Source organism: Excalfactoria chinensis, chromosome 17, assembly GCF_039878825.1.
Source record: "Excalfactoria chinensis isolate bCotChi1 chromosome 17, bCotChi1.hap2, whole genome shotgun sequence".
Classification (NCBI taxonomy): domain Eukaryota; kingdom Metazoa; phylum Chordata; class Aves; order Galliformes; family Phasianidae; genus Excalfactoria; species Excalfactoria chinensis.
In genome coordinates, this window is record NC_092841.1 from 9503511 (window position 1) to 9529490 (window position 25980).

Genomic DNA, 25980 nt, shown 5'->3' on the forward strand with positions numbered 1-25980 from the left:
CAGGCCCTGCCAGCACATTTGTCCTTGTGCAGCGCTCCCCAGGGCTTTGCTGCCATCCCCACGGTGCAGCCAGACAACCTGGCTGAAAACAGCCCAGCGTTGGCCTTCAGCTGGGACACAAAAGGGAGGGTGAGCCGGGGGTGGGATGGTGGCACAGTGTAACAGCAGCAGGACCAGCACAACAAGATGCCACAAGAAAAAGAAGAATGCTCACCCATCTCTGAAGATGCAACTCACCAAAAAACTCCTCAAAAGAGAGATCTCCAGCAAGAGATCATTCCCCAGTGGCAGTCACCCCATAAATGAGGTCTGAGAGGTGCAGCCGGGCTCAACCCCTTCCAATCTCACAGCTGAATTGCCTCCACCTGTGCACCCAGGGCTGGCCTGGTCTCTCCCAGGTGCTCAGTCAATTCAGGCTGTGACTCAGCAGTTCCCATACACACAGTGAGATAAGCTGAAGCCAGGAGGTTGCAGCTGAGCTCAGTCCATTTCCCCCACGTCCTGCACTGCAGCTGCTCTCCCAGCCTGCGCTCGGCTCATCACACGGGGGCAGCCAGGCACAGGGGTGGGGCTCAGGACCACGGGTGTTGATGTGGCTAAGGGGACAAAGCCAAGGGCAGCAAGGGGCTCAGTGGCAGTGCTGGAAGAAGGGTCCCCAGCCGGTTCAAAATGTCTCTTTAATGACCTGGACAGGATGCTTGGAGTCCCTCGATGAAACCAAGACAGAAACATGGTGACAATGAGTTTGGTGTCCCCATGTCCCCAGCCAGCCCTGCCTTTGGGGAGAGCCCAATCCAGCCTCGAGGAGGCTCTTTTGGCCTCCAAAGTGAGCAGATCTGCTTTGGAGCATCCCGCTGTTGTGATGGAGGATGCCCGAGTGCCTCCAGGAGGAGCAGCCTGGTGCAGAGAAGCTGGGCGAAGGGCGCTTGGCTTCTCTCCACGCGGACTGGAGGCGACCAGGGAGCAGCACGTCTCTCAGAGCGGCCCGTCCCCCATCAAACCTCCGACTCCAGGCTGGAGACCCGCCGCCAGGACCCGCCGGCACAGGGACTCATCGCCCCGCGGGCCGCCAACCGCTCCGTGCCCACCGCGCGCAGCCAGCCCGGCTCCCCCCGCCGCCCCCAGTCTCTGTAGGCTCCGTCCCAGCGCCCCGACCCCCGGCCACCCCCCGGCACCTCGGGGTGCTCGCGGGACAAACGGCCCAGGTAGAGCGGGACGGCGTAGGAGTCCGCGCAGCCGTAGGACGCGCACGCGGTGCCGCGGGGCTTCTGCCGGCACGCTTCCCGGTAGGACGGCAGCCGGACCAGAGGAGAGCGCGGCGCCCGGCCCGGCCCCGCCAGCCGCCCGGCGGCCTCGGGGCAGCTCAGGCCGCAGCCGTGGGCGGCCTCGGCCTCGGGGAAGAGGTCGGGGACGTCGCCGCGGGCAGCGGGTGGGCGCGCCCCGCACCGCCGCAACCCCGCACCGCGATGCTTCTCCCCCCGCTCCCGCGACGCTCGGTTCGCGCTCGCCCGCCGGCTCGGCTGCTCCCGCTCCGCCGCGGCTCTGCAAGTCCTGGCGGCTTTGGGGAAGGAGCTGCGGGAGCAGCCGGGGGGGAAGGACGCGATCCTCTCCTCCCTTCTCGTCTCCGAAGCCGGTCGCGGCCGCGGCGCCGTCCCCGCGCCGTCCCCGCAGAGCAGCGGGGCGCTGGGCGGCCGCTCCGCCCGCCTGTGCTCCCGGTAGATGTCCGGCGGCGGGAGCTCCATGGGAGGCGTCGGGGCGGCAACGGGAGCTCCGATATGGTTCCCCATCAGCGCGTGCTCCTCGAAATCCCCCTCCGGCGCCGTCTTCGCCGGGAGGTGCGGGAAGGGCCCCGGGAGGGCTCCGTCCGCCGCATCGCAGCCCTGAAACTTCACGGGGTGAAGGACGCGGGGGACGCGCTCGCTCGTCCCTCTCCATCTCTCCTCCCGGGAGTCCACGGGGATGGGCAGAGGCAGCCCCCGGGGGGGGCCCTTGGGCGCATAGGCTCTGCGCAGCCTCTCAGGGTGCAGGGGGCCGCAGGAGGGACCCCGGTGCGTGCCGGTGCTGTTCTGCACCACGAGCTGCGGTGTCCTGAGCGAGAAGGTGGTCTGGAGGTGCTCGCTGCGGCTGCTCCAGTCCTCGATGGTGCGCGTGGCATGCTCCAGCGAGCCGCCCACGCTGGCCGTCGACACCATATCCTTGGCCGCCTGCAGCATCTTCAGCACGTTGGCTTGGGCTGAACTCGCCGTCACGTCGGGCGTGGGTGTCCGCCCGGGGCTGCCCAGGGTCTGCACCCCGCTGAAGCAGCTGTAAATGCCCTGCAGAGACAGCGGGGAGACCGCGCCGTCAGCAGAACGTGGGGCCGTGCAAACAGTCCCACCGTGAGCTGACAGCGTAGGAGGGTTGAGAAGAGCCAGGTGTTGGCCTCGATTAACTGCAAAGCTCAACTTGGACCGACAAAGCCCCATCCCTACTGCCGGCCGTCTCCTGCCCCCCAGCATCTCCCCACACCACACAGACCCAGCAGAGACCGAAGCCCAAAGGATGTCCCCTCGCGGCGTGGCACACACCCTGCTGATGGCCAGGAGGAAGTCGAACTTGTGGGACTTGGGAACGCTGTGCCGCAGCTTCCAGTAGACGAGGTGCTCCCAGGCAAAGACCAGCAGGCTGAGCCCCATGGCCACCAGCAGCATGTAGAAGACCCCAGCCATGTTGTCGATGTCCAGCTTGCTGCTCATTACCTCGTTCTTCTCGTTCTGACAGATCCCCGATAGCCACACGGTCTCCAGCTTTTGGGTCTCACCTGGGGCCAGGCACACACAGGGATGGGGTAAAAGCCCATCATGGGCATCACCTCCCCCAGCACAGTCCCTGCCTGTCCCTACCCCACCGTGGTGGTGGTGGAGGAGGATAAAATCCACCCAAACCCCAGAGCTGCTATCATAGAACTAGCATGGATTGGGCTGGGTGAGACCTTAAAGATCATTGTCTCAGCCCTTATCACTGATAATCCCTCATGTTGCTCATCCAGGCCCTCTCCCATCTCATTCTTCTCCTCTCCAACCCATTCCCTACACCCAGCTCTCTGCCCCCCCAGCCCTCAGACCTTGCATGTGGCCACCTCGGAGATTTTCTCACATTTTGCATATGGGATTTTGCAGCCCTCATTCTTGAGCAGAGGCCACAGAGGGAATAACCCCATCCTCTGGCTGGAGAGGCACTGATGGATTCTAACATCACCTTGAAGGAGCAGCCCGACTTCCCCAACCCCTTAAGGCTACCCTAAGATGATGCATAGATCAGGGGCTCCCACTGAGATGCTCTGGACACGCACCATCTCCCAGGAACTGCAGCAGGGCCAGGTCGATGGCCCGCTTCCAGCGTGAGTCCTTCTGCAGGGCGATGCCGTATCCCGTGGTTGCAAACACCTTCCCGCTGCCGATGGTCACCAGCTTGCAGCCCTCGTCTTTGCCCGCCATGTAGTTGAGCACCGCCGCATCGTAGATGAAGGCATCCAGCTTCCTGCCCACAACCGAGAGGGCCGGGTAAGGGGGGCTCCTCGGGAGGGGGGCAGACCCCTTTCTGGGGGAGCTGTGCCCCTTTTAGTTGGCTGCGTCCCAGGGCGGTACCCTTTGGAGGATCTCAACCCCATCCAGGGGAGAGGAACCCAACCTGGGGGGATTTATCCCACCTGGGGGAGCTGTAGGAAGCCCTATCCCTTCTGCATGGGGTTGTAGCATTTTTGGGGTCCCATAACACAACTAGGAAGGCCTTGCAGACCCATAACACCCCAATGTGAAGAGCCATACCCTCCATGTGAGCTGTGCCTGAACTGGGGAAGCTACAGCTGAGTTGAAGGGGCTGCACCCCAGCTGAGGAATCCATACTCCAGCCGGGGAGCACTGCATCTCATCTCAAGGAGTCATATGGGGCTGTACTTTGTTTTGGGGAGCCATACCCCATTTTGAGGCTGGTGAGGGCGTCCTCCACAGAGCGCTGGTTGTACTTCACCATGTGGGTGTGCATGTCGGGGTAGTTGCTGCGGATGTTCCTCTCGGTGCTGCCGTTGGGGACAGTGCCGAAGCGGAACGGGGGGTACTGCTCCTGCGGCTTCTGGAACTGCAGCGGGGAGCCCCGGGTGGCAGCGTCACAAGGGGGGCACATCCCTGCTGTGTCCCCAGCACCCACCCCCTGCCAACTCTCTGTCTTCCCATGTGAGCACAACCACAAAGCCCCTTAAGGGGTCCCCACCTGGATAAACTTAGTCTTGGGAGGGGGAAGAAGAGCCCAACCAGCACCTCACCTTCCTGTCGCTCAGCCCTGACACAGTGTCGATGTACTGCTCCTGGATCATGAAGGCTGCCAGGTTGGCGGTGTAGCTGGCAAGGAAGATGACGGCGAAGAAGGCCCAGATGAGCACCATGATCTTGCTGGTGGTGCCCTTGGGGTTCTCAATGGGCACAGAGTTGTTGAAGACCAGAGCCCACAGCAGCCACACTGACTTGCCAATAGTGAAGGTGGGACCGCCCGGCCCTGGTGAGGACAGCAGGCAGAGGGACAAGTATCAGCAAGGGGATGTGTTCCCTCCCAGCTCCCGCCTCTCCCCACTCACTTTTGCCACTGGTGAGGTTCTGGTTATAACCAACAGGGCTGAAATACTCGAACACAAAGACGGTGACAGCCACCACGGTCAGACACATCACAAACATCATCACCCACACGGCTGGGCTGTAGGGCTCTGCAAGGCAAGAGGGTCTCCATCAGGTCAGCCTGACACCTCAAATCACTTCATATTTCCCATGTGATCATGGGTTGCTCCTGGTGGTGGCCCTGCCCATGCCATGCTCCCTGCTGTGGGGTTGGTGAAGGTGACCCCACACCTCCATCCTTCCTCCTTCATGCAAAGTATGATGAGGAAAAAGCAATAATAATGGGATTGCTTTGGCAAGGGGAGGAGTCAGCCCTGACGGCGGCGGCTCAGCCTCCTTCCCTGCTGAATTGCAAACTGGATTTTTTTTGACATTATTAAAACCAAGTGCTGTTTCCAACCTGCACTTGCAGCAGGCTGGGCTGATCCCGCCCGTGCTCACCCAGGAAGGCGGAGGGGGAGACGGTGCCATTGCTCCTGGCCACCATCACACTGATGCCAGTCTCCACGAAGGGCACGGAGAAGTCCACGATCTCGGAGCGCTCCTCGTTGATAGTGAGGGATCCAATGGCCATGTCTGCACGCTTGTAGTACACCTGGGGAGGGCGAGTGGCCTCAGGACAGGCAGAGGAAGAGGAGGAGAGCCAAAGACACCACCGCTGGTGAGGCCCCCATCAGACCACCTAAAATGTCACCCTCCATCTTTTTTATAAGCTCTGTTTAAGCACTGAAAGCAATGAGGTCTCCCTGGAACTTTTCTTCTCCAGGCCAGACAACCCCACCTCCCTCAGCCCCTCCTGCGGGAATCACAGAGGCTGGAAATCCCACTGAGGTCACGGAATGTGACCCCAGCCCACCCACTGCCCACGTGCCTCAGTGCCACGTCTCCATGTTTCTGAACACCCCAAGGGGGCTTCCCGGCTCCCTGTGCCACTGCATCACCGCTCCTTGGGAGCCGTTCCTCCTCGTACCCCACCCGAGGCAGGACGGCTGCCCAGCCCTACCTCACCAATCATGCCGTTCCACACCCCACGCACGATCTTGCCGTGCTTGCCATTGGTCACCAGGTAGAGGTCGTAGGAGAACTTCACCGTCTTGGCCAGCTTCTTCAGGATGTCGATGCAGAAGCCTTTGCAGCACAGCTTGGTGTAGGGGTCTGCGAGGCCGTCACTGCTGAGACCGCACCGAGAAAAATGGGTCAGGGCTCTGCAGAGGAGGCACAGCCCTGAGCTGCCCCTGTGCTCAACGCTGTGCAGGCAGCATGTGTGCGAGGAGGTGGGCTTTGTCCTCTGCGGAGTGCTGGGAGGGACAGGAAGGGAAAGGGGAGTGGGAAGTGGGGGGGGAAGGGAAAAGGGGGAAAGCGAAGGGGAAGGACCCACCGATGGGTTCCCAAAGCCCCAGCGGATGAGGGCAGAGCCTTTCCCAGCACCGCTCCAGCCAGCAGGCTGCACATGCGGTGCCGCTCACCTGGCCGAGGCGTTGGTCTGCTTGCGGCAGGGCACGGTGTTGCGCACACAGACGCCGGTGCCGGGGTCAGTGTTCTCCACGATGACGAAGGGCCGCTCCTCCAGCGTGGCCACTGTCAGGTGCCGGTTGTCCACCACGGGCTGCAGGAAGGAGCCGTAGCGGGGCCACACCGGGTACTTCATGTGGATGATGCCGTGCTCCCACTTCCCCACCTGCCCCAGGGGAGAGCGCACGTCACCGCCGTATGGGGGGGCCCAACAGGGCTGCAAGCAGCGTGGTGAGCACTGCCCAGCTCCCACCACCCACACACGCATGCTTCCCCCAGTGACAACAGGCTGAGGTTTTCTCTCTTCCTGAGACCGTGTGCACAGAAGCAGCCATTTGTCACTCAAAATGTTTTCAAACTCAAAAAAGCACCTCCAGATGGTTTATTTCAGGTCTGTGCCTGTGTAGCCAGAAGCATCAGGCACAGCCTGGAGTGGGGCTGGCAGAGGAGCAGGGGATGAAGCAGCTGTAGGGTGGGGAAGTGCACTCTGAGGTGTGCAGAGCTGCACAGGGAGAACTGTGGATGAGGGAGATGCAATTGCAGGGGGGGGGGGGGGAATGCTCCAGCCACGAAGCCATGGGTGCTGCTGCATGGGGGACTTGCAGGGTCCCTAGATGACAGGGACAACCCCGCCGTGTTGGTGTCAGCCATAGAGCTCACGTGGCTCATGGGGCTCCTACCATCTCCCACAGCCGGTGCTGGTTGAGCGAGATCACCACCATGGTGGGCCTGACCAGGTAACCGCCCTCGTTGAAGGAGAAGTCTCTGTGCTCCCACGTCACGTTGAGGAGGTGCCTGGGGGGCACAGCACCCAATGAGCCCAAGCCCTGCATGTGCCCAGCTGCCCCCCCTCCAGCCAGGATCCCAGGTCCCCAGAGAGATGCAGGATGAGGAGAGGAGGCCCAACTTAGCCCCTGTGCAGCGAGGAGACGAGGCAGCCCTCCCTGCAACAAGATACTGAGGATGGACGCTGCAGGTGAGGAAGGGCAGAAGCACAGAAACTGCCACATTTGCAGCACAAAGAAGCCCTCAAAGAGCTTTAAATCCCCTCCTAGCTCCCCACGGGTAAAGCAAGAGCCACTCCGTAGTGCTCAAGAAGCCAAGCCGAGAGGCAAGAGCTGTGAGCATCCTCCCCTGCACCCCTCCTCCATTTCCATTCCCCAGCGCAGTGCACACCAGTGGTTCCTGGAGCTCACCGGTAGAAGCTGGTGTTGGCAGCAGCAGTGGGAGCTCGGCAGTCCCGCCCCACATCCGGGAGGAAGCCGTGGGCTCTGAAGAAGCTGGCTGCCCCCATGGCGATGATGGCCACCCCGTCCCGCACCTTCTGCCGCAGGCTCAGCTTCCAGCTCTCCGTCACCACGCTGATGAGGCCGATGGGGAAGGAGGTGGGCGGCTGCTCCATGTTGCCCACCGTGAGGCTGGGCACGATCCAGATGTAGCCCGGCCCCACCAGCCCAGCTTGCCCGGCCATCTCAAAGAGGAACTCGGCCTCATCCCGTGAGCAGTAGACCAGGAGCACCTGGGCGTCGAGCTGCCGCAGGAGCCGCTGCGTCCTGGAGCTGCTCCGCTCCTGGCTCATCTCGAAGGTGAGCACGTCCTGCAGCTCCCAGCCAAAGTAGCTGGCATCAGTGAAGGAGCGAATGAGCTCCAGGAAGATGTTATAGCCCGGGTAGAGGCTGGTGATGACGGCGAAGGAGCTCCAGTCGTATTCCTCCAGCACCTTGAAGATCACCTGGATCTGCTGCTCGATGGAGACGCCCAGTTGCAGGAAGGCGGAGCTGGGCTCCTGTGGGGGAAGGAGGGCTCGGGGGGTGGTTGTCCCCACAGCATGGGGCTCTCCTCATCCCTGCAGCCCTCTGGGGAATCATCAGCAGCCTATGAGCTGCTTTGGTCTGTGGCCTGGAGTCAAAATGGGGCCAGGCCATCCCCGCGGTTCCCGCACAGCACGGGGTCGAGGTCTCTCACCTCACTGACCAAGACCCACCCAGCAGTGCCCAGGGGGGACCTTTTGCTTCCCACACGGAGCTGGGAGCAGCTCCCGCACCGCTACCTGCTGCTGGTTCCATCGGCAGCCCCACCTCCCCAGCCATCTGGCCTCTCATTAGCAAATCTTAATTGATCTGATTCTGTCTTAAATGATGCAGCGAATGGCATTTTCAGAAGGTCAGGAGCAGGCAGCAGTGCCTCGCCATGCAGACCGCCTCCACCTTTGGGTTTTTCTCCTGACACTCCCAGAGGGGTCTGCACAGTGGGGGCTGCTCCTGTGCCACCCCGTGGATACCCCTCAGGGGCAGCTGCAGAACAGCTTTGGGCTCCAGTCAAGGCTGCCTCACCTGCTGCCACCCAGCAGCTTGGCATTAGGGTTAAGAGCCCACTACCCCAAGCATCTGGGGGAGCCATTCCAATGTCTGCTTCTGCTCTCTTTGAGCAGGAGGTGATGATGCCATTCATATGGCCAGCACCGGGATCCCTAGGAGCCAATATGGGAGGAGATGACCAAATCCTGCCTGGACATCCAGGGAGAGTCCCACTGCCCTGGCCAATAACCACCAGATGCCAATCCCATACCCCAAATAACTGGCAGCCAAAGCCTCACCTTGGGGCTGAGGACCACCGCAGAGCCCCCGCTGATGCTGATGATGGGGACCTGGGTCTGGGAGGAGATGAAGTCAAGGATCTGGGCCACCGCCTCCGTGCCGACGTTGTCCTCGAAGACGATGCCGTGGATCTTGTGGCTGGCCAGCACGTTGCAGATGTGGGTGAGGAGGGTGCTGGGGTTGGTGTTGTTGACGACGACGGTGATGGGGTGGATCTCCAGGGGCATGTCCAGGAAGCTCTGGGGACTCAGGCGGGAGCGGATGTGCAGCGGGTAGGACGTGCCCCCAAACACCACAGCCACGTTGACCACCGGCTCCGCAGGGCCGGGCAGCAGCACATCGGGGAAGGCAGCTGAGCAGCCCAGAACCAGCGACAGCAGCAGAGTGTGCGCCGGCGCTCTGCCCATGTCCACCGCCGTGTCCCTGTGAGGATGGACACAGCCCCTCTCACACATTCATCTTGGGGATGCCACCCCAGGCACCACCCCAGCAGTGGGTGACCCCAGCAGAAGGGGGGCCTCTCCTCCCTTGGAGGCTGAATGTGGTATGGGGACGACCACAGGGCTGTGACCCCCAGCTCAGCCCCTTTGGGAGTGCAGAGGTGCAGTCTCTCAGGGCCACATCGCTTACCCTCATCCCCAGCAGCCACAAACCTTTCCCAACCTGTTTCTGCTTCCCTCCACCACCCCATCACCATCACACCGTCACCTTGCCCTCCTTCCCCTCTAAGCCACGTTAGGATGCTCCTCAGTGCCCACAGACAGGGACAGGGGCAGCATCAGGAGGTGCCGGGAGGAGCTGGATGCTCCCTCGTGCCTCTCTCCACAGTTGACAGACACCTGAAATATTTACAGGCTGAAAGCTTGCGTCCCCCTGTGCACCCTCTGCAGTGCAGAGCGTGGATCCCTGGCAGGGCAGTGGGGCCTGGATGTGCTGGGGCAGAGGAGCCCCTCAGCTCCTGCTGCTGCTGCCTGGGAGGAAAACCCCCAAAAGCTCCATCAGCTGCTCACCAGCTTTAGCTGCGTGGTACCCAGCTCAAGTACCCAGCAGTTCCTAAAGAACAACGGAGGAGAACAAAGGTCCTCTTTTGCTGCCTGGCATAACCAGGATTGCAGGGCTGGTGGCCCATTTGCAGCAGCCAGTCTGGAACACCAACCCTAAAGCCCCAGGGCCACCAGCCACGCGCCAACCATGGTGGCACTGCATGCAGCAAGATGCCAGCTGTCAGCCGGTGCTCAGAAATATCGCTCGCAATTAAAAGCTGCTGTTGCTTAACGCATCCTTGGCACAGAGAGGGAAAGTTTGGGGTCTGTGCTGGGGCTGCCCCAAGGACCCCTCTGCCCTGTGACACGGCACAGCGCCATTTGGTGCAAAACACTGCTGGTATTTCGGACTGAAAATATGAGAAACAACCCAAACCCAGGTGGCTCTCCTTGGACCTGGTGTCACAGCATGGGGTTGAGCCGCTCGATGGCCCCACAACCCCTTCCCACATCAGTGCCCACTGCAGCAGCCACAACACCAAGGTGAGGGTGCAGCCCCTGGTGACTCGCACTAATGGTGCCCCACACTACGGCACAGCCCGGCCAGCACCGCGTGGACCGCACCGCCGCTCCTCGCTGCCATCCCCGGGTATTTTTAGTGCCACGATAAATAATTCATTGGGAATCCGGCACCAGCTACCCGAGCGGGGAGGAAGAGGAGCAACGCACCACCCTAAACAAACAGAGCCGCTCTCCCAGCAGTTCTGCCCGTCTGATGGCTCCTCAAGGACACTGAAATTCACCCCGGGCTCTCACTGCAGCCCAGATTTGCTCCTCCATCCGCACGGCCACGCGCATCGCCTGCACCGTGCTGGCATGGGACGGCCAAACCCCATCCCAGTGTGGGGCTGCACTGAGCTCCGGAGACCCCCCAGCAGCCATCAGACCACACACAGAGCAGCACAGCCCTCTCCAAAAGTCAAGCACAGCTTCCAAAGCGGCTGCTTCGGCTGGGCTGCAACTGCCATCCAAAATCACCAACCTATATCACAACAGGGGGCGGATTTGGGCAAACGGGATCAACGTGGAGCAGCGTTCCCTGGCTCTGTCCCCACAGCAGGGTGACAGCTGCAGGGCGAGGAGGTGGGCATGGCGCAGAGCTGCTCAGCCACCGCTCAGACCAACGGGGGAATAAACCCAGCAGTGCTGCTGAGACGGTGCAGAGCAGTGGGTGTGAGGTTGGGCCTGGGGGAACAGCGGGGCTGGCTCGGGGATTACCCGTGGGATTGGGGCTGTAGCGTCGTATCTGGTGCCAGAGCAGCCGGTGCGGCCCTGAGGATGCCAAAATGGCCAGGATTGGGATGCAGAGTGAGAGGAGCCGCCTGGGCACGACCAGCAAAGCGCATCATCAGCCCAGGCCTTGTGGGGGTGGGAAAAGGGAATAAGAGGGAGAAGGTACCAAACCACAGCAGGGCTGCTGGGGGTTGGGGACCAGGCTGAGCCCAGCAGCTCCACAGGGGTGGGTGGCACAGGGTAGAGCCCAAAGACCTGGGGACCCCATGCTGACTGCAGGCAGAAGGGCTGATGAGGGAGCGAGGGATGGGGCAGCACCAACACAGGGCTCACAGAAATCTGTTCCAGGCACACGCTCCGAGTCCTCGTCTTCCTCCACCTCCCAGAATATTATTTTAATGCAACAAGGAAAGTTGGCTTCTCTCTTTAAGACTCTTTTTGCTTCTATCCATCCCCTCCTTCCTGCTTGCAGCCCCAGTGCCAATGGGGGGGGGTGGGGGGGTGGAGGTGGGGGCTGTGCAGATGCTGTGATCTCAGGGATGGGAGGAAAAAAATCCCGAATTGCAAAAATCCTCCTGGAGAAGGAAACCTTATCTCAAAAGGAGCATCGGAGCCCGGGAACCACAGAGAGCAGGAGGGGACCGGGAAGGACAGCGCGAAGCGGAGCCGCGCGGGGATGAGGGGGCACCGATGGGGCCGCGAAACGCGTTTGGTGCTGCGCAGGTGAGGGGCGGCCCTACAGGGACCTCGATGAGCCCCTGATGGGGGACAGTGGCAAAACCGCCCCATCCGTCTCCTCCGGCCGCCCGGGGACGCGGGGAGAAGCGCCGTCTCCTTTCAACCTTCATCCCGCGCCGCCCGCCTCCTGGCAGCACCAGTTGCGGGCAGGGCCCCGAAACGCAGCTTAAAATAAATAAATAAAAAGTCGGACGTGGATCCACCGAAAACAAAAGCGAGCGGCGGGTTACGCAAGGTGCCACCCGGCGGGGGGCCCCGTTATTTTTGCGCTTCCCCCTGAAATAGACCCATCTCCATCTCGAGATGAGGAGAGATGCGGCTGCGAAATTTCCAGGTCTCCCCCCTCCTCCCCCCCCAGAAAACCCCAACTCACCGCTAAAAGTTCCTGCCGAGCCCGTCGGGGGCCGCCCCCCCAGTCCGCCCGGTACTCACGGGAGCAGCGCCGCTCAGGCTCCTACATGCCCCGCGCCGCTCCCGGGGGTTCCTCCCGCTGCCGCCCCCCGCCCGGGGCAGCCCCGGGACGCGGTCCGGCCCCGCTGCGGCCGTGGGGTGCGCGGTGCCAGGGCGAAGGAGGGGGGCGAGGGGGTGAGGAGGGGGGGTCCGGCCGTCGGTCCCGGACTCGTCCTTGGAGGAGGAGGAGGAAGCGCTGCAGCTGCGGCGGGAGAGAGGGATGGGAGCGGAGGAAGGAGGGAGAGGTGTGGGTGCGCACGGGGAGGGGGAGGGGGGGGACGAGCTCAGTCAATGCCAGCAGGTGTTTCAAAGGGACCGCTGCCCCCAGCTTCATGCTCGCGGCTCCCCGGTAGCCATAGCCGGGTCGGGACGGCTGGGGATCGGGGACGGAGGCAGAGATGCGGGCACGGGGAGGCGGGGGCAGGAAAAGGAGGGGTTGGCAGAAGGACGAGACATATGTCCTCCCGGCCCCTGCCCTCTGCCGAGCCGCAACTTTGCCGCTTGGCTGCAGTCCCCCCGCCAAATTCGTGCTCCGAGCGTGGGGAGCCCAAGGAGCAAAGCTCCCCCACGAAAGAAAAGAACCCTGCAAAGTGGCACAGCCCACGGCAAGGACCCCTTCCTCTCCCCGGACATCGCCCCCCTGCACAGAAAGAAGCAGAGACTGTATCTACGTCTTCCCCATCCGCCCCCCCCAAACGCGTACACCCCAAATACCTTCCAGCCTTTTGCTAGCTTAACTGCTGGGAATCGTCCTGCTGCCCATCGTGGTGCCCCCCAGACAGCACGGAACAGACCCGAGCCCCCATCTGCAGCAGGGGGGGCACAGGGAGCGCAGCCCCCGCCGGCAGCAGCAGCCTCCAGCTGTCGCCAGGGCCCGTATTAAGGCATCAGCTGATTCCCGGCACTACTCGGGGGGAGAGCAGGGGGAGCCCCCGCAAAGGCAGGAGGAGATGGGCAGAGCCCCATGGGGTCCCGTTGCCCTCAGGCTGGGCACTGGGTTCCTCTGGGTCCCCAGACAGCACCAGCAGCCTGCAGCACCCGTGGCACCTCCGGGGGTGGAGGAGCCTGGCCCGGGGACACAGCCAGCCCCGAGGGAGACCCCCGTGGCACCGGCATGGCTGCCACCCCCCACACCAGCACCGCAGCCTCCTGCAGCGCCATCACATCCCCATCACATCCCCGTGCCACCAAGTGCTCCTCCGGCACCAAACGCAGCCCAGCGCCCATCCACGTGTCTCCTCATGGAAAGGTCGTTTGCAGGGAGGTTTTAGTCTACGCCAGCCCTGCTGCTCGCAGTGAGCGTGGGACCTCCGCGTGCCTTTCCCCAAGGCCAGGGGTCCCCGGGGTTTGCAAGCGATGCCAAAACAAGTGGAAATTGTGTTTTCCTCTTGGCCTTTGCTTTAACCCATGTATGGGCGGCAGTCTGGCTGTCTCCAGGACAGCTTGCACACATCTTCAAGGCGTGAGGATTCTGCAGAGCTCAGGGTGTGCGCAGCCCCCTGCTTGGCACGGGCGTGATGCCACTCTCCTGCTCCAGGAAAAGGAGAGGGGAGGCTGAGCAACAGGTCACTGCCTCCGGTCCTCTGCCCACAGACCAGCAAGGGTCACACTTGGTTTCAGCACCGCAAAGGAGAAAGGGCACCTGGCTGCAATTAACCCTTTCACCAAGGCCTGGATGGGGCCTTGCCATAGAGCGGGTCCTTCTCACAGGAACCAGCCCTATTCCCACACCATCCCACCTTCATCCCATGGGCTGTTTTCCCCCCGTGGGTTCACACACCCACCCAGGTACAGTGAACAGCTGGGTACATCTGGAAGGTCCTTGCAGCAGCGATGGGCCTGGCACTGCCACTCCGTGTCAACCTGACAGCCGTGTTTTCTCTCCTCTAAAAGTATTAAAGTAAAATAAACATTTTTCTTTTTCTGTTAAAAAAAGCAGGATTCCTGCCCCAGCCTGCAGCCATGGCTGTGCCCTGAGCTTCTGTAACAGCCCCAGAGCACGGCACTGTCCCGCAATCATCGAAACCACCTTATTTCAACACATGAAGAACACAAACCCTTTTTACATTCCCCCTCCAGAAAAGCACCCTGGTGGTTATAAAGGTCGGAGTAGAACAGAAGCATGGATTGCACCCCAGGAGGAAGCCCTCAGCCCTACCAGGCACAGGTTGACATTTCCTCCCAAGAGAAAACCTCATTTCCCCACTCGGTACCATCCAACCTGGGTGTGCTGTGCTCCTCTCTGCTGGGCTGGGAGGGCACAAAGCTGCCCGCCCCTCTCTTCTCCTTCCTCTCCTACACCACTGCATTACCCCGGCAGATCGCAGCCCACAGCACCCCCTCTCCCCGTTACCTTCCCCTGGTGTGTGCTCTGCAGGAGGCTCTGTGTGCTGCTCGGTGCCCGCAGCGCTGACAGCTCCTGGTACACAGCCACATCCTGCAGGGAGGGCCCGCAGTGACCATGTGAGGGCTGCAGGAATGCAGGAGGGCCGTTTTGGGAGGACGGTGCTGCTCCATGCGCTGCTGCAGGCTCCTCGCACCCCACAGCAGCCCCAGCAGCACAGCTGTGGGTCCCTCTGCTGACCCCACTTAACGCTGCACCATCACCCGAGGGTGGCACGTGGGATGGATGCTGGGGGTTTGGTCCCAGCTCTGTGCCTGTCCTGCTCCTGCCAGCCTCCCCCAGAACTGTGGCCAAAGTAAAGCGGTCTGAGCCCACCCATGGCTGAAACCGGGAACCAACCTCGTCCTCTCAGCCCAGGGCTCATGTAACAAACAAACGTGGGTGAAGAGCACCTTCATGAGATCACTGCTGTACCCCTTAAAGGCATCTGGGGCTTCGGTACCCACACCGAGCTGCCCTAATCAGCGCCTTGGGGCAGCTGCTGCGCCCTTCCCAGAGACAGAACCATGGAGCCCATCATCTCTGCTCCCCTCCCAGCCCCAGGGAAGCTCACACCAAGTATCCTCCCACTCCAGTCAGGTGCCCCACGTGGCTATGGGGACACTGCGATGTCAGTGGGTGCATTCCAGCGGCACAGTGCCTGAGGGGCACATCATCCCCTTTCTGGCTTCCCAGGAAACTTATGGAAACAGAGCAGTGGCAGCACTGAGTCCTTCAATGGGGAAATGTGGGCGCTCTGGGGGCTGCGGGGCCAAGGATGCACATGGAGTCCTTTAGGAGAAGGGATGCGGTTGAGCCGAGAGGAACCCATTCCCTTGGTGCAGGGGGAAGGGAGGTCGGGAACCCCAGAATCGGGTACCTCGGCCCCGCTCCCACCTGGGGACGGCGCTGGGAAGACGAGGAGCCCCTCCCCGAGGCTCAGAACGGTGCTGGAGCTGCGCTGGGCCAAAGCGCTGAGGTCAGCGCAGCGGAGCCATCTGTTCCCCGCCGGCAGCCGTGCCGGCTCAGTGCGGCAGCCCGGCGGCTCTGGGGGCTGGGAGGGCACAGCCCCGGGGTGACACTCAGCTACTTGCCACGCTGCTGAGAGGCTTTTTTCCCAACGTTTTCCTGGTGGAGCGAGCTGGTTTCTATGTGGCAGCTCACCTTCCTGCTGCCAGCAACCTGCCTCCAGCTGCTTTGTCTCTCCGACCAGATCACCCGCGTTCTGGGCGCTCTCAGTGCTCACTTTAGAAGGCCGGTTTCAGCAAGCAGCCCCTCGGCAAAGCCAGCGAGATCCGCCGAGCTCATCCCAGGTGGAACTTCGGCTTCCCAGGCCCCCTTCCGGCAGCACACAGGTGTCCCTCACAGCGTCGCCTTCCCGGCTCCTTCCCCACTGCAGAAATGGCTCCGGAGCCGCTTCTCCCCCCCGGCTGCTCGGGACGGTGTGTCCGTGTGCTGCTGGCGGTGAGCACAGCGCGGGGACCGCAGGACGCAGCACCGAGCGGGACCCCGCGCAGCAAACAGCCGCAGAATGGATTCTGCTGGAAAGCAGCGCCCGTTGCTGGGAGGGACCCGATCTGCCCGGAGCACGAGGCGGGCAGCACCGCCGCCCAGCCCCAACAGCCCCATCTCCATCCCCTTCTCATCCCCATCTCCATCCCCTTCTTATCCCCATCTCATCCCCATCTCCATCCCCATCTCATCCCCATCTCCATCCCCATCTCCGGCCCGTCAGCGCCACCTAACGACACGGCCACGGGGACGAGGACGTTCCCGGGGAAGCCAGAGGCTTATCCCAAAACATCACCTGCCCGGGAGCAGCTGCTTGCTGTGCTCAGAGCACAACCTGTGCCACGGCCACAGAAGCAGCTTAACATCAACATTCACAGCAGTGTAGAAGAGAGCTCTGGGGAAGAGCCAGCCCACTGCGTCCCCATACGTTCAAGGCAGCCACAACAGCCCCTTCCCCACCAAACTTCTGGCCCTGTGCAGGGCTCCATCCCCCCACCCCCCGATTCCAAAGTGCCTGTTCGGCCCTGAACCCAGAGCTGATGTAATCTCCTGCTTGAGAGTTCAGCATTAGGATGGCATCAGCCCTGAGACGTAACGAGAGCCACATCACACAAGCAGATGTTCCACAAAAGCTTTATTGCTCGTTTGCGTACGAGCTCCCAGTCCCACATTTCCTGAGTTTCTTAATGATCTTGCAAATGAGATTTAAATAGAAAAGGAAGGGAAAAAAACCCTACAGAAAAAAAAAGAGAAGCCACTGATCTTCCTTGCTTAGCCTGGGATCGGAGACAGGCACGGGCACACAGCAGTGGGATGGGGGTAAAGCCTCTACCCCAGGAGGGAACGTGGAGAGTGTAGCTAAGCATGGAACTGAGGCAGTCGCTGCCATCTGCCCTGGCTTCATTTACCCCCCGCCTCCATCACGGAGCCAAATTTGTTTTCGTACGCAGCCACGAGCAACAGCCGTCCTCACTGCTTACACAGGTCAGAGCTGGGAGCAGCTCCAATCACACAGAGGTGACCACAGCGGTCAGGGACAGCGTGGGTGGCAGCAGGGAGGGGGCCATGCCGGCCTGGCCTCTGCACCACGGATAAAGAGGAGATTACTGCTCGCAGCTTGTAATCTGGCTTAAATCCTGACACCGTCACCACGGTCAATTTAGGCTAAGAGAAGCATTTAATAAGCTTCAAAACACGCAGACAAAAAAATCCCAACCAACAGTGAGCAAAGTGAAAGGGAGCAAGGGAGCACTGCTGCATGATTCAGCTCCGGCAGGTACCAACATACAGGGCATCTCCCGTGGTCCAAATCAAGGCAGTCACATCTGTTATCCCATTTCACTCCACAAGCTCGAACCCAGGCTATGTTCGGGTCCAACTGTGGAAGGCGGAATGCAAACTAACGCCCTTGTCTGCTTTGCTTGGAGCTGCCAGCAGGCAGACAGCAAGCAGCCCCTCCTGCACCAGAGGAGCTGGCTGTTCCTGGGACAAGCTGCAGCTCGTGCTCGGCTGGCAGCTCCTGAGAACAAGGCAGTCACAAAGGAGCCAGACTCAAGTGGCAGGTCCAAGTTGTCTTTCCTGGAAGGGTTTATTTTAAAACAATTATTATTAAAAAAAAAGCCCACTCACACATGAATGACAAGGCAATGAAGTCATTTGGCTTGAGGCTTAAAGGGGAGGCAGTAAGACACAACAGAGTTTCTCCGTGCTTCTTGCTATGGGCAGAGCATCAGGCCAAGGCTCCTGCCAAACACGCATCTCCCCTCACCTGCTCTGGCAAATCTGCCAATGCCAGAAGGTCCCAGACAACACAGATCATCCCTGGGGACTGCAGCTGGCTGCAGAGATGTGGGGCCGGCCCACAGCCTCCGCTGTTCTGAGTCACTCACACAGGGAACACAGAGTTCACTGTTACCAGAAGGTCCTCAGTGCCACCTTCCTCCCCAGGTCGGCCACCAGCCCGGCGCTGCTGCAGGACAGCACTGCGTGGACCATCCCTGCAGCTTCAGTGACCGATCAGTTGCAGCATCTCCTGAGGATCCACTATCTTCTCCCGGGGTTTGCCAGCAGCTTTTCCTCTTGCCACTTCGGCAGCATCGATCTTCTCCCACTCTGAGAAGGAAACAGGGCGGATCCCTGGGGTGACGGTGAGAGACAGAACTGAGACATCAACCAAGTGAGAACGAGTTCAGCCTCACCCCCCCATTAGCAGGGACCCGATGTGCAAGCAAACCCTGACCTTTTCCAACACAGCATCAGACTTTAGCATCGCACAGGAATAATAATTCCTAGCACCAGGAGGAGAGAGACTGTGGGTTCCAGTCAAATCTGATTAGTCAGACCTTTGCAAGCCATAACAGCAGCGAGCACAGCACCACCTTAGGGGACAGCACTTACAAAACACTTCCAGTTCACTGTTAAACCTCAGACAGTTAAGAGGCAAACATACGCTTTAATTGAATGCCTTTAAACACTGCAGTAGTAAATGACTCTCTTGGGCATTTTAATCTTTTCCCCAATTTGCCTGGAAGGATTGCAAGGAAAGCCATTCAAGAGCAATAACTTGCTGTCTTCACCACTGACAGTGACATTTTTCCCATGGCCCGTGGTGCTTTTAATGGCCTTTCCCAGAGAGCGGTCATTAACCGTACCAATGATGCTGACTCTGAGAAAATCCAAGTCCTCCTCCCCTCCCTGCACTTTGGAGCAACACAATAGCAGCATAACCCACTGCCCTACTCGGCCCCCAAGGGCGGCATGTTGGGACTCACTGCCCCAGGATGCCCAGATCCGGGATCTGTGTTGTACTTCATGTCAGCTGCTACAGAGGCTGACACACACTCACCTCGACTACGCAGGATGCCACCCACAGCCCCGAAACCTTCTCTGGGGACAGACACATCCAGCACACCCCTCTGCAGGTCCTCCAGCACAGACTGGGCAGTGTCAAAGCTGTCATTCATGGTGGTGATGATCACACCCACAGGTCCTCTCTTCACCCACCCGCTGCAGTACAGACCTGCATGGGCACACACAGCAGCCAGGCTCAGTCTGGCACGTGACCATGGACCCTCATGGATGCCCATTCCCAGCTTTGGATGTCATATCTAGCTGCAGGCAGCAGCATAATGCACCCCTGCTTTGGAGACAGAGTATATACTCTGACAGTGCTGTCGCAGGAATCTGTGTACCTCCAGACTAGCACTAAGCAGCCAAATGGGTTGTACTGCTTCAGTAACAAGACTCCAAGGCCTAATAAAACAAAAACCAAACATGCCCTTCAGAGCTGTTTGCTAAAAAGTGCATGTCTCTAATGTTAGCTGGGACTGGGACGGGTCTTTAAGTCTGATTTTCTGTTCTGCTGCACAGCTGCCTTGTATTGGTGCCCCCAGTGAGCAAAGCTTCCCACCTTCAACACACCAGCCGTGCTCCACCCACATCCCATAGGTGTCTCTGTAGATACAGACCTGGAACACCCATCACTCTGCCCACGTTGTTGGGGATAATGCCGTGCTGGGTGTCGAAAGGTACTGCTGGGTCCAGGGGCAGGCTCCGGTAGCCAATGCTGCTGAGCACCAGCCCACACTCCAGCTCCTCCATGTCTCCTGTGGGGACAGCTTTGGCAGAGTCCCCTGAACCCTGGGAGAGGGAAGAGGCTGCTGACTATGAGCCAGCCACCAGACGAAGAACACCAGATACTTCAGATACCCTTAATCCTCAGGGTAACTGCTAAAGGCCCTTCTGCAGCAGTGTTAGGAAAGAGCTCCCTTTAAAAATGGAATGGTTTGTGGTGGGAGAACCAGATTCCACGACAGCCTACCGCAAACCTCCCCGATCAGTCAGGAGATGTGAAATCATCGTATAGAAAACAGCTGCCAAGGGCTACAGGGATGTACTGCTCAATAGGGCCAGTCTGGCACCCAGAACCCCTGAGAACCGTACCTCCAAGCGGGTCAGGGCCATGCGGACACCCCTCACCCGCATCCCATCAGCAGTGGGCAGCACCTCCTGGGGGCTACGCTGGAACTTCAAGCCCCACTGCCGGGGAACTGCTGCCTGTGCCACCGCTGCCTTCTCCCTGGGCTTCTCCAGGGCTGTTTTGATCATCAGCTCAGTCAGTCGTTTCCTGGGCCTGGGGGCATCTAAGAAGAGAGAGAGACCAGTAAGGAATGTCAGCAAAGCCCCTCAGGACACTTCATGGCCACATCGAGGCAGTTTTCAGTGATGTGTGAACGTCCATTTGGAGTTTGTCATGCAGCAGGGAGTTCGGCACCTTTGAGATGACAAATGGGAAGTCAAAGTGACCAGGAGAGCTTCTGAGGCTTGATGCCAGTGGGACACACAAATCAAAGCTTGCAATGTTGCTGTCCTGCTGGCGCCCAGAGGCAGCAGCCTGTGGAGAAGAGCAAGTCTCTGGACATCCCTGAGCTCAGTGTTTTTTCCTTCTCACTCTGCAGGAAGCTTTTAAATCAAAAGCCTTGAGACCTCTCATGCGAGGCTCTCTCAGCCACCCCAAACCTCCTGCCCTCATCGCTCAGACAGCACTTATATTCTAAGAAACAGTGCTGCTGTGGAAGCATAGAAATAGGCTGCTCTCTCCTGTCCGAAGCCTCCCATCACTCTGAGAACAAGCCACGCCACCCGTCTCTCACATGCCATGCACAGGATAAACGTTCCCCTGATGCACATTCTGAGCACCTCCAGAACACTCCTGAATGTTTGTCAAGGTGAGTCCCTGTCTGAAGGAACATGACACACTTTCCTCACCTTTAACAGCATTTTCGAGGCCTGTGAAGTCAGCGGGGTTCAGGACAGGTTGGGTACCCGGCAGATTTATCATCTCCCGCAGCTCCTGGGAATTACAGGCAGGGCGATGTTACCTCTGATGCAGAGATGCCATCCAACAGCCCCAGGCAAGTCCAGACGGGGAGGCAGCAAATGGCTGCAGGAACTAGGACACCCAGTCTCACACACCCACTGACAGAATGCCTCTCCCCACTGGACAAGGGCAGCCTGGGGTCCAACTCTGAGAAAAACGCTGCCCTCCAGCACCCTCTCCAGAGAGAGACAGAGTGAGCCTTACCTTGATAGTGAAAGCAACTTGGAGAGGTCCCCTTCTCCCAGCCAGCCACACACGCTTCACCTTGCTGCAGGCTAGAGCTGCCAAGGAGCTGTCAGTGATGTCTGTCTTCTGCAAGACAAAGACACATGACAGGAGAGTGGGATGAGGTCAGACCTGGAGGGAGCAAGAGGAAGGAACAGCCTCTGAAGGTGAAAAATCAGCAGAAGAGCAGGCTGTACGTGCAATGTAATCCTTTAATTCTCATAGGAAATAAAGACCAACTTTTTAGGTACCAGAATGGCTCCATTCTTTTGTTCATACCTTATGGACTGTGGGGCAACAGCCTTCCCTGATGAAAGAGCCCAAAGGCAAAGAGGGCTCAGGAAGTACATTCTCAGCTGAAACAGATCTCTTTCTTCTAAGAATTGGCTGAAACCAGCAAAAACCAGCACCCACCCAGCAGAGAGCAGCTCTGGGTCAAAGCCCCCCAACTCACCCTCAGGAAATCCAGCGGGGAAAGGAGAATGCGGGCGATATCCAGAGCCACGTTGCCATGGCCCAGGATCAGCGCTGTGTCACAGCTTAGGTCAGGCTTCAGCTGCAGGGAGCAAAAGGCCCTTCCATGAGCAAACTCACCAGGCCTCTATGACATCCATCCCCCTGGACCCATGCCTACCACCCAAATTCCCTTCTGCAGGTCCCCATCTGGCCTGGCCAAAATACACTGCCAACCTGCAGAGCCAGCTAATCTGCTCTCACTGATGCGCAAATTGTTCACATTTCTACCATCTAAGAAGGATTTAGCATGGTTCTTGCTAATCTTTTCCAATTGCAGGCCTTTCAGGATTTAATCTGGAGCTGGATGTCAGCATTCAGATACAGCACAGGAAGGAAAGGCACGGAAACAAACTACTGTACTCACATCACGGTTCTCAGGCAGTCCATTGTACCAGCCCACAAAGGCTCGGGCTGAGTAAACCCCGGAGAGGTTCTCCCCTGGGATCCCCAGAACCCGGTTGTCTGCAGCACCATAACTCTAGGAACACACAGACACAGTGAGAACAGCTGGCATGTGCAGGGTTTGAAACTGAAACACAAGTCTGCCCTTCTGGCACTTGCTGCTGCCGGGATACTCCGTCTGCCCACCCTCACTCACCAGCACCACGGCATGGTACGCCTGCTGCAGCTCTGCCACGGTGATGTCCCTGCCCACGGTGACATTCCCATAGTAGGCACAGCGATCTGAACGTGCGGTGTGTGTGAACGTGTTGATCACATTCTGCCAAGATCAAATAAGACCAAACAAGCAACATTATGTTCAGCCCACGGCTGGTCCAAGGTCCACGTCCCCATTCCTCTCAGCCTTGAGATGTTTCTTCCTGTCTTTGATTTGGTTATTCTGAGGCTCTTATCAATCAGCACTCACAGATAACCAACTCACTGTCAGATAAACAGAGAGGCGACTTGGCACAGTTTCCATCTCCCCTTATGGAAACAAAAGTCTATTTTTTGCACCCACCTGGAGCAGATGGGACCATTTTAATACCTTCGACCCCTCTGAGTAAAGCCTGCTGTAGGAGAACACCCCTTCCCAAGGTGAGGCTCGCAAAGGAGCCCTGTCAAACAACCCCTTCCATTCAGGGCGCTGCCTGCCAGACCCCACTGGTTCCAAACCTTCCTGAAAGCCACACCAAGAGGACAGAAGGGAGGACAGCAGCCCGAGTCCTTTCTTCCGAGTGACTGAGGCTATTCAGCAGAACCACTGCTCTCCCTCCAGGTACGACCAGACAGGTACAGCGGAATGGAGCAGCTACCCCAAACCCATGTGCATCCTTTATGTCCATAATTCTGGTTTTTCGGATCACAAATGCATGCATTTTGTTCTGACAGTCTCCTGAGATTAAATGGTAACCATTACAAGGTACTGCTCCATCTGCAGCTCCTGTGCCCTCCCACTGCAACCACCTCCACCTCAGACACAACATCTTCCTCTCTCCATACAATTCTCGCTCACTGCAGGGCAAAGGAAAATCACTGATTTAAAAGCTCCTTGATTTAACTTCTCCTCCCTCAGGTGTGGACCTACAGCCCAAAAGCAGATCCACATTTGGATCAGGATTTTGGACTAGGAGCCAATCTCAGAGCAGCACTTGCCATCACACAGACTCTGTTTCTGACCTTGTGTTCAGAGACCCAAAGCCAGTTGTTCTCTATCTCCAGGCCACAGCCTCAGTATGGACAAGGAGATTAAGGCTTTGAAGACACTGAAGGACTGCTCCAGCACAACAGCTCCAGATCAAAGCGAGCCATGCAGCCAGCCGCCTGGCCTGCACTCACCATCACATTCAAACATGTGGGCAAGGGAAGGAAGTCAGCACTGACCTTCACTTCAGGGTGATCTGGTGCCACTCCAAAACGGACAAGCCCAAACGGAACAGGCAGCTTCTCATAGATGTCCACTTGTGCCAGGTCATTGTGCTAAAGGACAGCAAAGGTTAAGGAATGAGGACAGAAAGGCCTCGTGAAGCACAGCAGCTCCGACCGCTGGGGAAATGCTGCAAGAGGGAGAGCTGCACAAAAATCCTGCAGCCAGAAACTGGTGAAGAGAAGGGAAGACATCCTGTTCTACACACAAACCATTACCTGATCCTGCCAGCTCAGACTGCAAGATGCAACAGAGAACGTAAAGCCAATAACTGCACCTTTTGGGGGCTCTCATCTTACTCCCATCCCACAGCCCTGCTTCTATGCTGACCTTGTGGCTGCCTTGCTGGGCAGAAGGCACCAAACACAGCCCCCTCCGTGCTGCTGGACACACCGGGCTGAGATGTGCCAAGAGCCTGAGGGCACCCTGAGCTGAGTCACCTCCAGGTTCAGGCCGGAGCTTCACGCAGATGTTTTGCTGTAAGGCTTTTGTTATCTTTTACTTTTAGTCTGAAGATTAGGCAGCCCTGAAAGTTGTCCCTGAGCAACAGCTGATTTCCAAAACATATCAGAGACATCACAGCACATGGGGTTAATGATGGGGTTAAGCTGCTGCACCTCTGGTCAGCAACAGCAGTTCAGTTGTATGTTTCACACTCATTTCCCATCAGAGATTAACACCTACAGGGCAAAGGATTACCTCTTTGCCCCACTTCAAGTGGAGGAGTCAGGAAGGCAGGGGATGTCATCTGTGTTGGTGAGCACCACCTCCAGACTAATCAGATCTCTGCTGGTTATTTGATGTTAGGAGAGTCATAGAATTCTAAAATGATCTGAGCTGGAAGTGACATTTAAAAGCCATCTATTCCAACCCCAATGCAATGAGCAGGGACTCCTACAGCTCCATCAGGTTGTTCAGAGCCCCCTCCAGCCTGACCATGGGCATCTTCAGGGGCAGGGCACCCACAGCCTCTCTGCAAAGCCTCTGCCAGAGCTTGACTACCCTTACTGTAAAAAACTTCCTTATACCCAATCCAGGTCTCCTCTCTTTTGGTTTGAAACCATTTCTCCTTGTCCTGTCACAACAGACCCTGTTACAGAGCCCACCTCCTCTCTTATGGTCCCCTATTAAATACTGAAGGCATCTCTCGGTTGTCCCCGGAGCCTTTTCTTCTCCAGGCTGAGCAGCCCCATCTCTCACACTGTCCCCATAGGGAGGCGTTTCACCCTTTGGCATCACCGGGTCACAACTCACAGCAACGCGGCCGCGCTTCGGCCCAAACGACCCGTGGCGCAGCGCCGCCCATCTCAGCCCTACGGAGGAAGGCTGACTGTCTCCCGGTCAGACCGCGCTGCAGTGAGGAGAGGAGCCCGCAGAGCCGGTCCCACATCCCGGAGCGCCCAGCCCCCGCTCAGCCGTCAGCCCGCGGGCCCCGCTACCTTCAGGATGTGCTGCGCCGTGTAGAACCCCGCGGGGCCGCTGCCCACCACGCAGATCTTCGGGGCCGGGGCGCGCGCGGACAGCCAGCGCCGGAGACCTGCGGGAGGAAGAAGGGACGGGGCGGGTGAGGTCGGACGAGCCGCGGGATCCCCGCCCGGCGCCCGCCCCGCAGCACGGCACGCACCCACGCGGGCGGGGGCCGCCATCGCCTCGGCGGTACCGGAGCGCAGCCCGCGTTCCCGTCCCATATAGCCGGCCTGGAACCGCCCCAAGGCCGCCAACGCGCCGCCCTCCCAACCCGGCCCGCGGCCTTGGCGTTCCCGGAGCCGCCTCCGCGCCGGGCAGCGCCCCCCGCCTCGCTCCCTCGCGGCGACCCCCGAGGCACGTGGCACCCCGGAGCCTTCCGTCGTGCTGCCGGAAACGCAGCCCGGGATCTACCGGCGCCCCACGGCCCGACTGCCCACGGCCCCCCGAGGCCCCTCACGGCCCCCCCCGCCCCGCTCCCCTCACCGGCCCCGCCGCCCCTCCAGCACGCGCCGCCCGGTCCCATCCCGCCAGCCGCCGACCAATCGCGAGGCGGTACTTAGCATAACCCCGCCCCCGCGGGCAGCCAACGGAGGCTGGCGGTCTGCCGGAAGGGGCATAGAGACAAAGGGAGGGAAGGGCGAGCTCGGCGCCGCTCTGGCCGGCTCTCTCTATGGGCAAAGCCTCCGCGGTCCCTCGGCGCAGCTCCGGCTCTGAACGGCGCTTCTTCGTTTATTTTCGAGAGCGCGGAGCTGCAGACGTGTCCACAAGGAGCAGAGCTGGGACGGTGAGCAAACCATCCTTGTGGGCAGGAAGGGTCGCAGTGCCGAACCCAGAGCGCTCGGCATCCCTGCAAAGGACGCGGCAGCGCGGAGCCGCCCGCAGCTCCAACGCGGGAGGTGGGACGGCTCGTTG

General features: G+C 59.6%; 2 protein-coding genes across 6 annotated transcripts; both read right to left on the reverse strand.

The window, feature by feature from the left end:
• Positions 1-713: 713 nt before the first annotated feature.
• GRIN2C (glutamate ionotropic receptor NMDA type subunit 2C) lies at positions 714-12407 on the reverse strand. Of its 3 annotated transcripts, XM_072352110.1 has the most exons (13): positions 12143-12407; positions 8755-9178; positions 7355-7944; positions 6839-6953; positions 6113-6324; positions 5650-5851; positions 5088-5241; positions 4610-4735; positions 4301-4530; positions 3956-4116; positions 3332-3519; positions 2568-2800; positions 714-2315 (listed from the first exon to the last, which is right to left on the reverse strand). In XM_072352110.1, exons 2-13 carry the CDS (start codon positions 9160-9162, stop codon positions 996-998), a joined length of 3939 nt encoding a protein of 1312 aa, XP_072208211.1. In that variant the 5' UTR covers positions 9163-9178; positions 12143-12407; the 3' UTR covers positions 714-995. The 3 variants fall into 3 exon arrangements, with proteins under 3 accessions (XP_072208211.1, XP_072208210.1, XP_072208209.1); XM_072352109.1 differs by lacking the exon at positions 12143-12407 and having other exon boundaries at positions 5650-5815; positions 8755-9310; XM_072352108.1 differs by lacking the exon at positions 12143-12407 and having other exon boundaries at positions 8755-9310.
• Positions 12408-16733: 4326 nt separating this feature from the next.
• Positions 16734-25664, reverse strand: FDXR (ferredoxin reductase). 3 transcript variants are annotated; one of them, XM_072352086.1, is made up of 12 exons: positions 25552-25664; positions 25041-25138; positions 23559-23654; positions 22333-22455; positions 22099-22212; positions 21673-21774; positions 21198-21305; positions 20882-20966; positions 20057-20256; positions 19582-19753; positions 18960-19133; positions 16734-18250 (listed from the first exon to the last, which is right to left on the reverse strand). In XM_072352086.1, the coding sequence occupies exons 1-12, from the start codon at positions 25589-25591 to the stop codon at positions 18120-18122; spliced, it is 1443 nt and encodes a 480-aa protein (XP_072208187.1). In that variant the 5' UTR covers positions 25592-25664; the 3' UTR covers positions 16734-18119. The 3 variants fall into 3 exon arrangements, with proteins under 3 accessions (XP_072208187.1, XP_072208189.1, XP_072208188.1); XM_072352088.1 differs by lacking the exon at positions 25552-25664 and adding an exon at positions 25226-25421; XM_072352087.1 differs by lacking the exon at positions 25552-25664 and adding an exon at positions 25226-25378 and having other exon boundaries at positions 16734-18226.
• Positions 25665-25980: the final 316 nt, after the last annotated feature.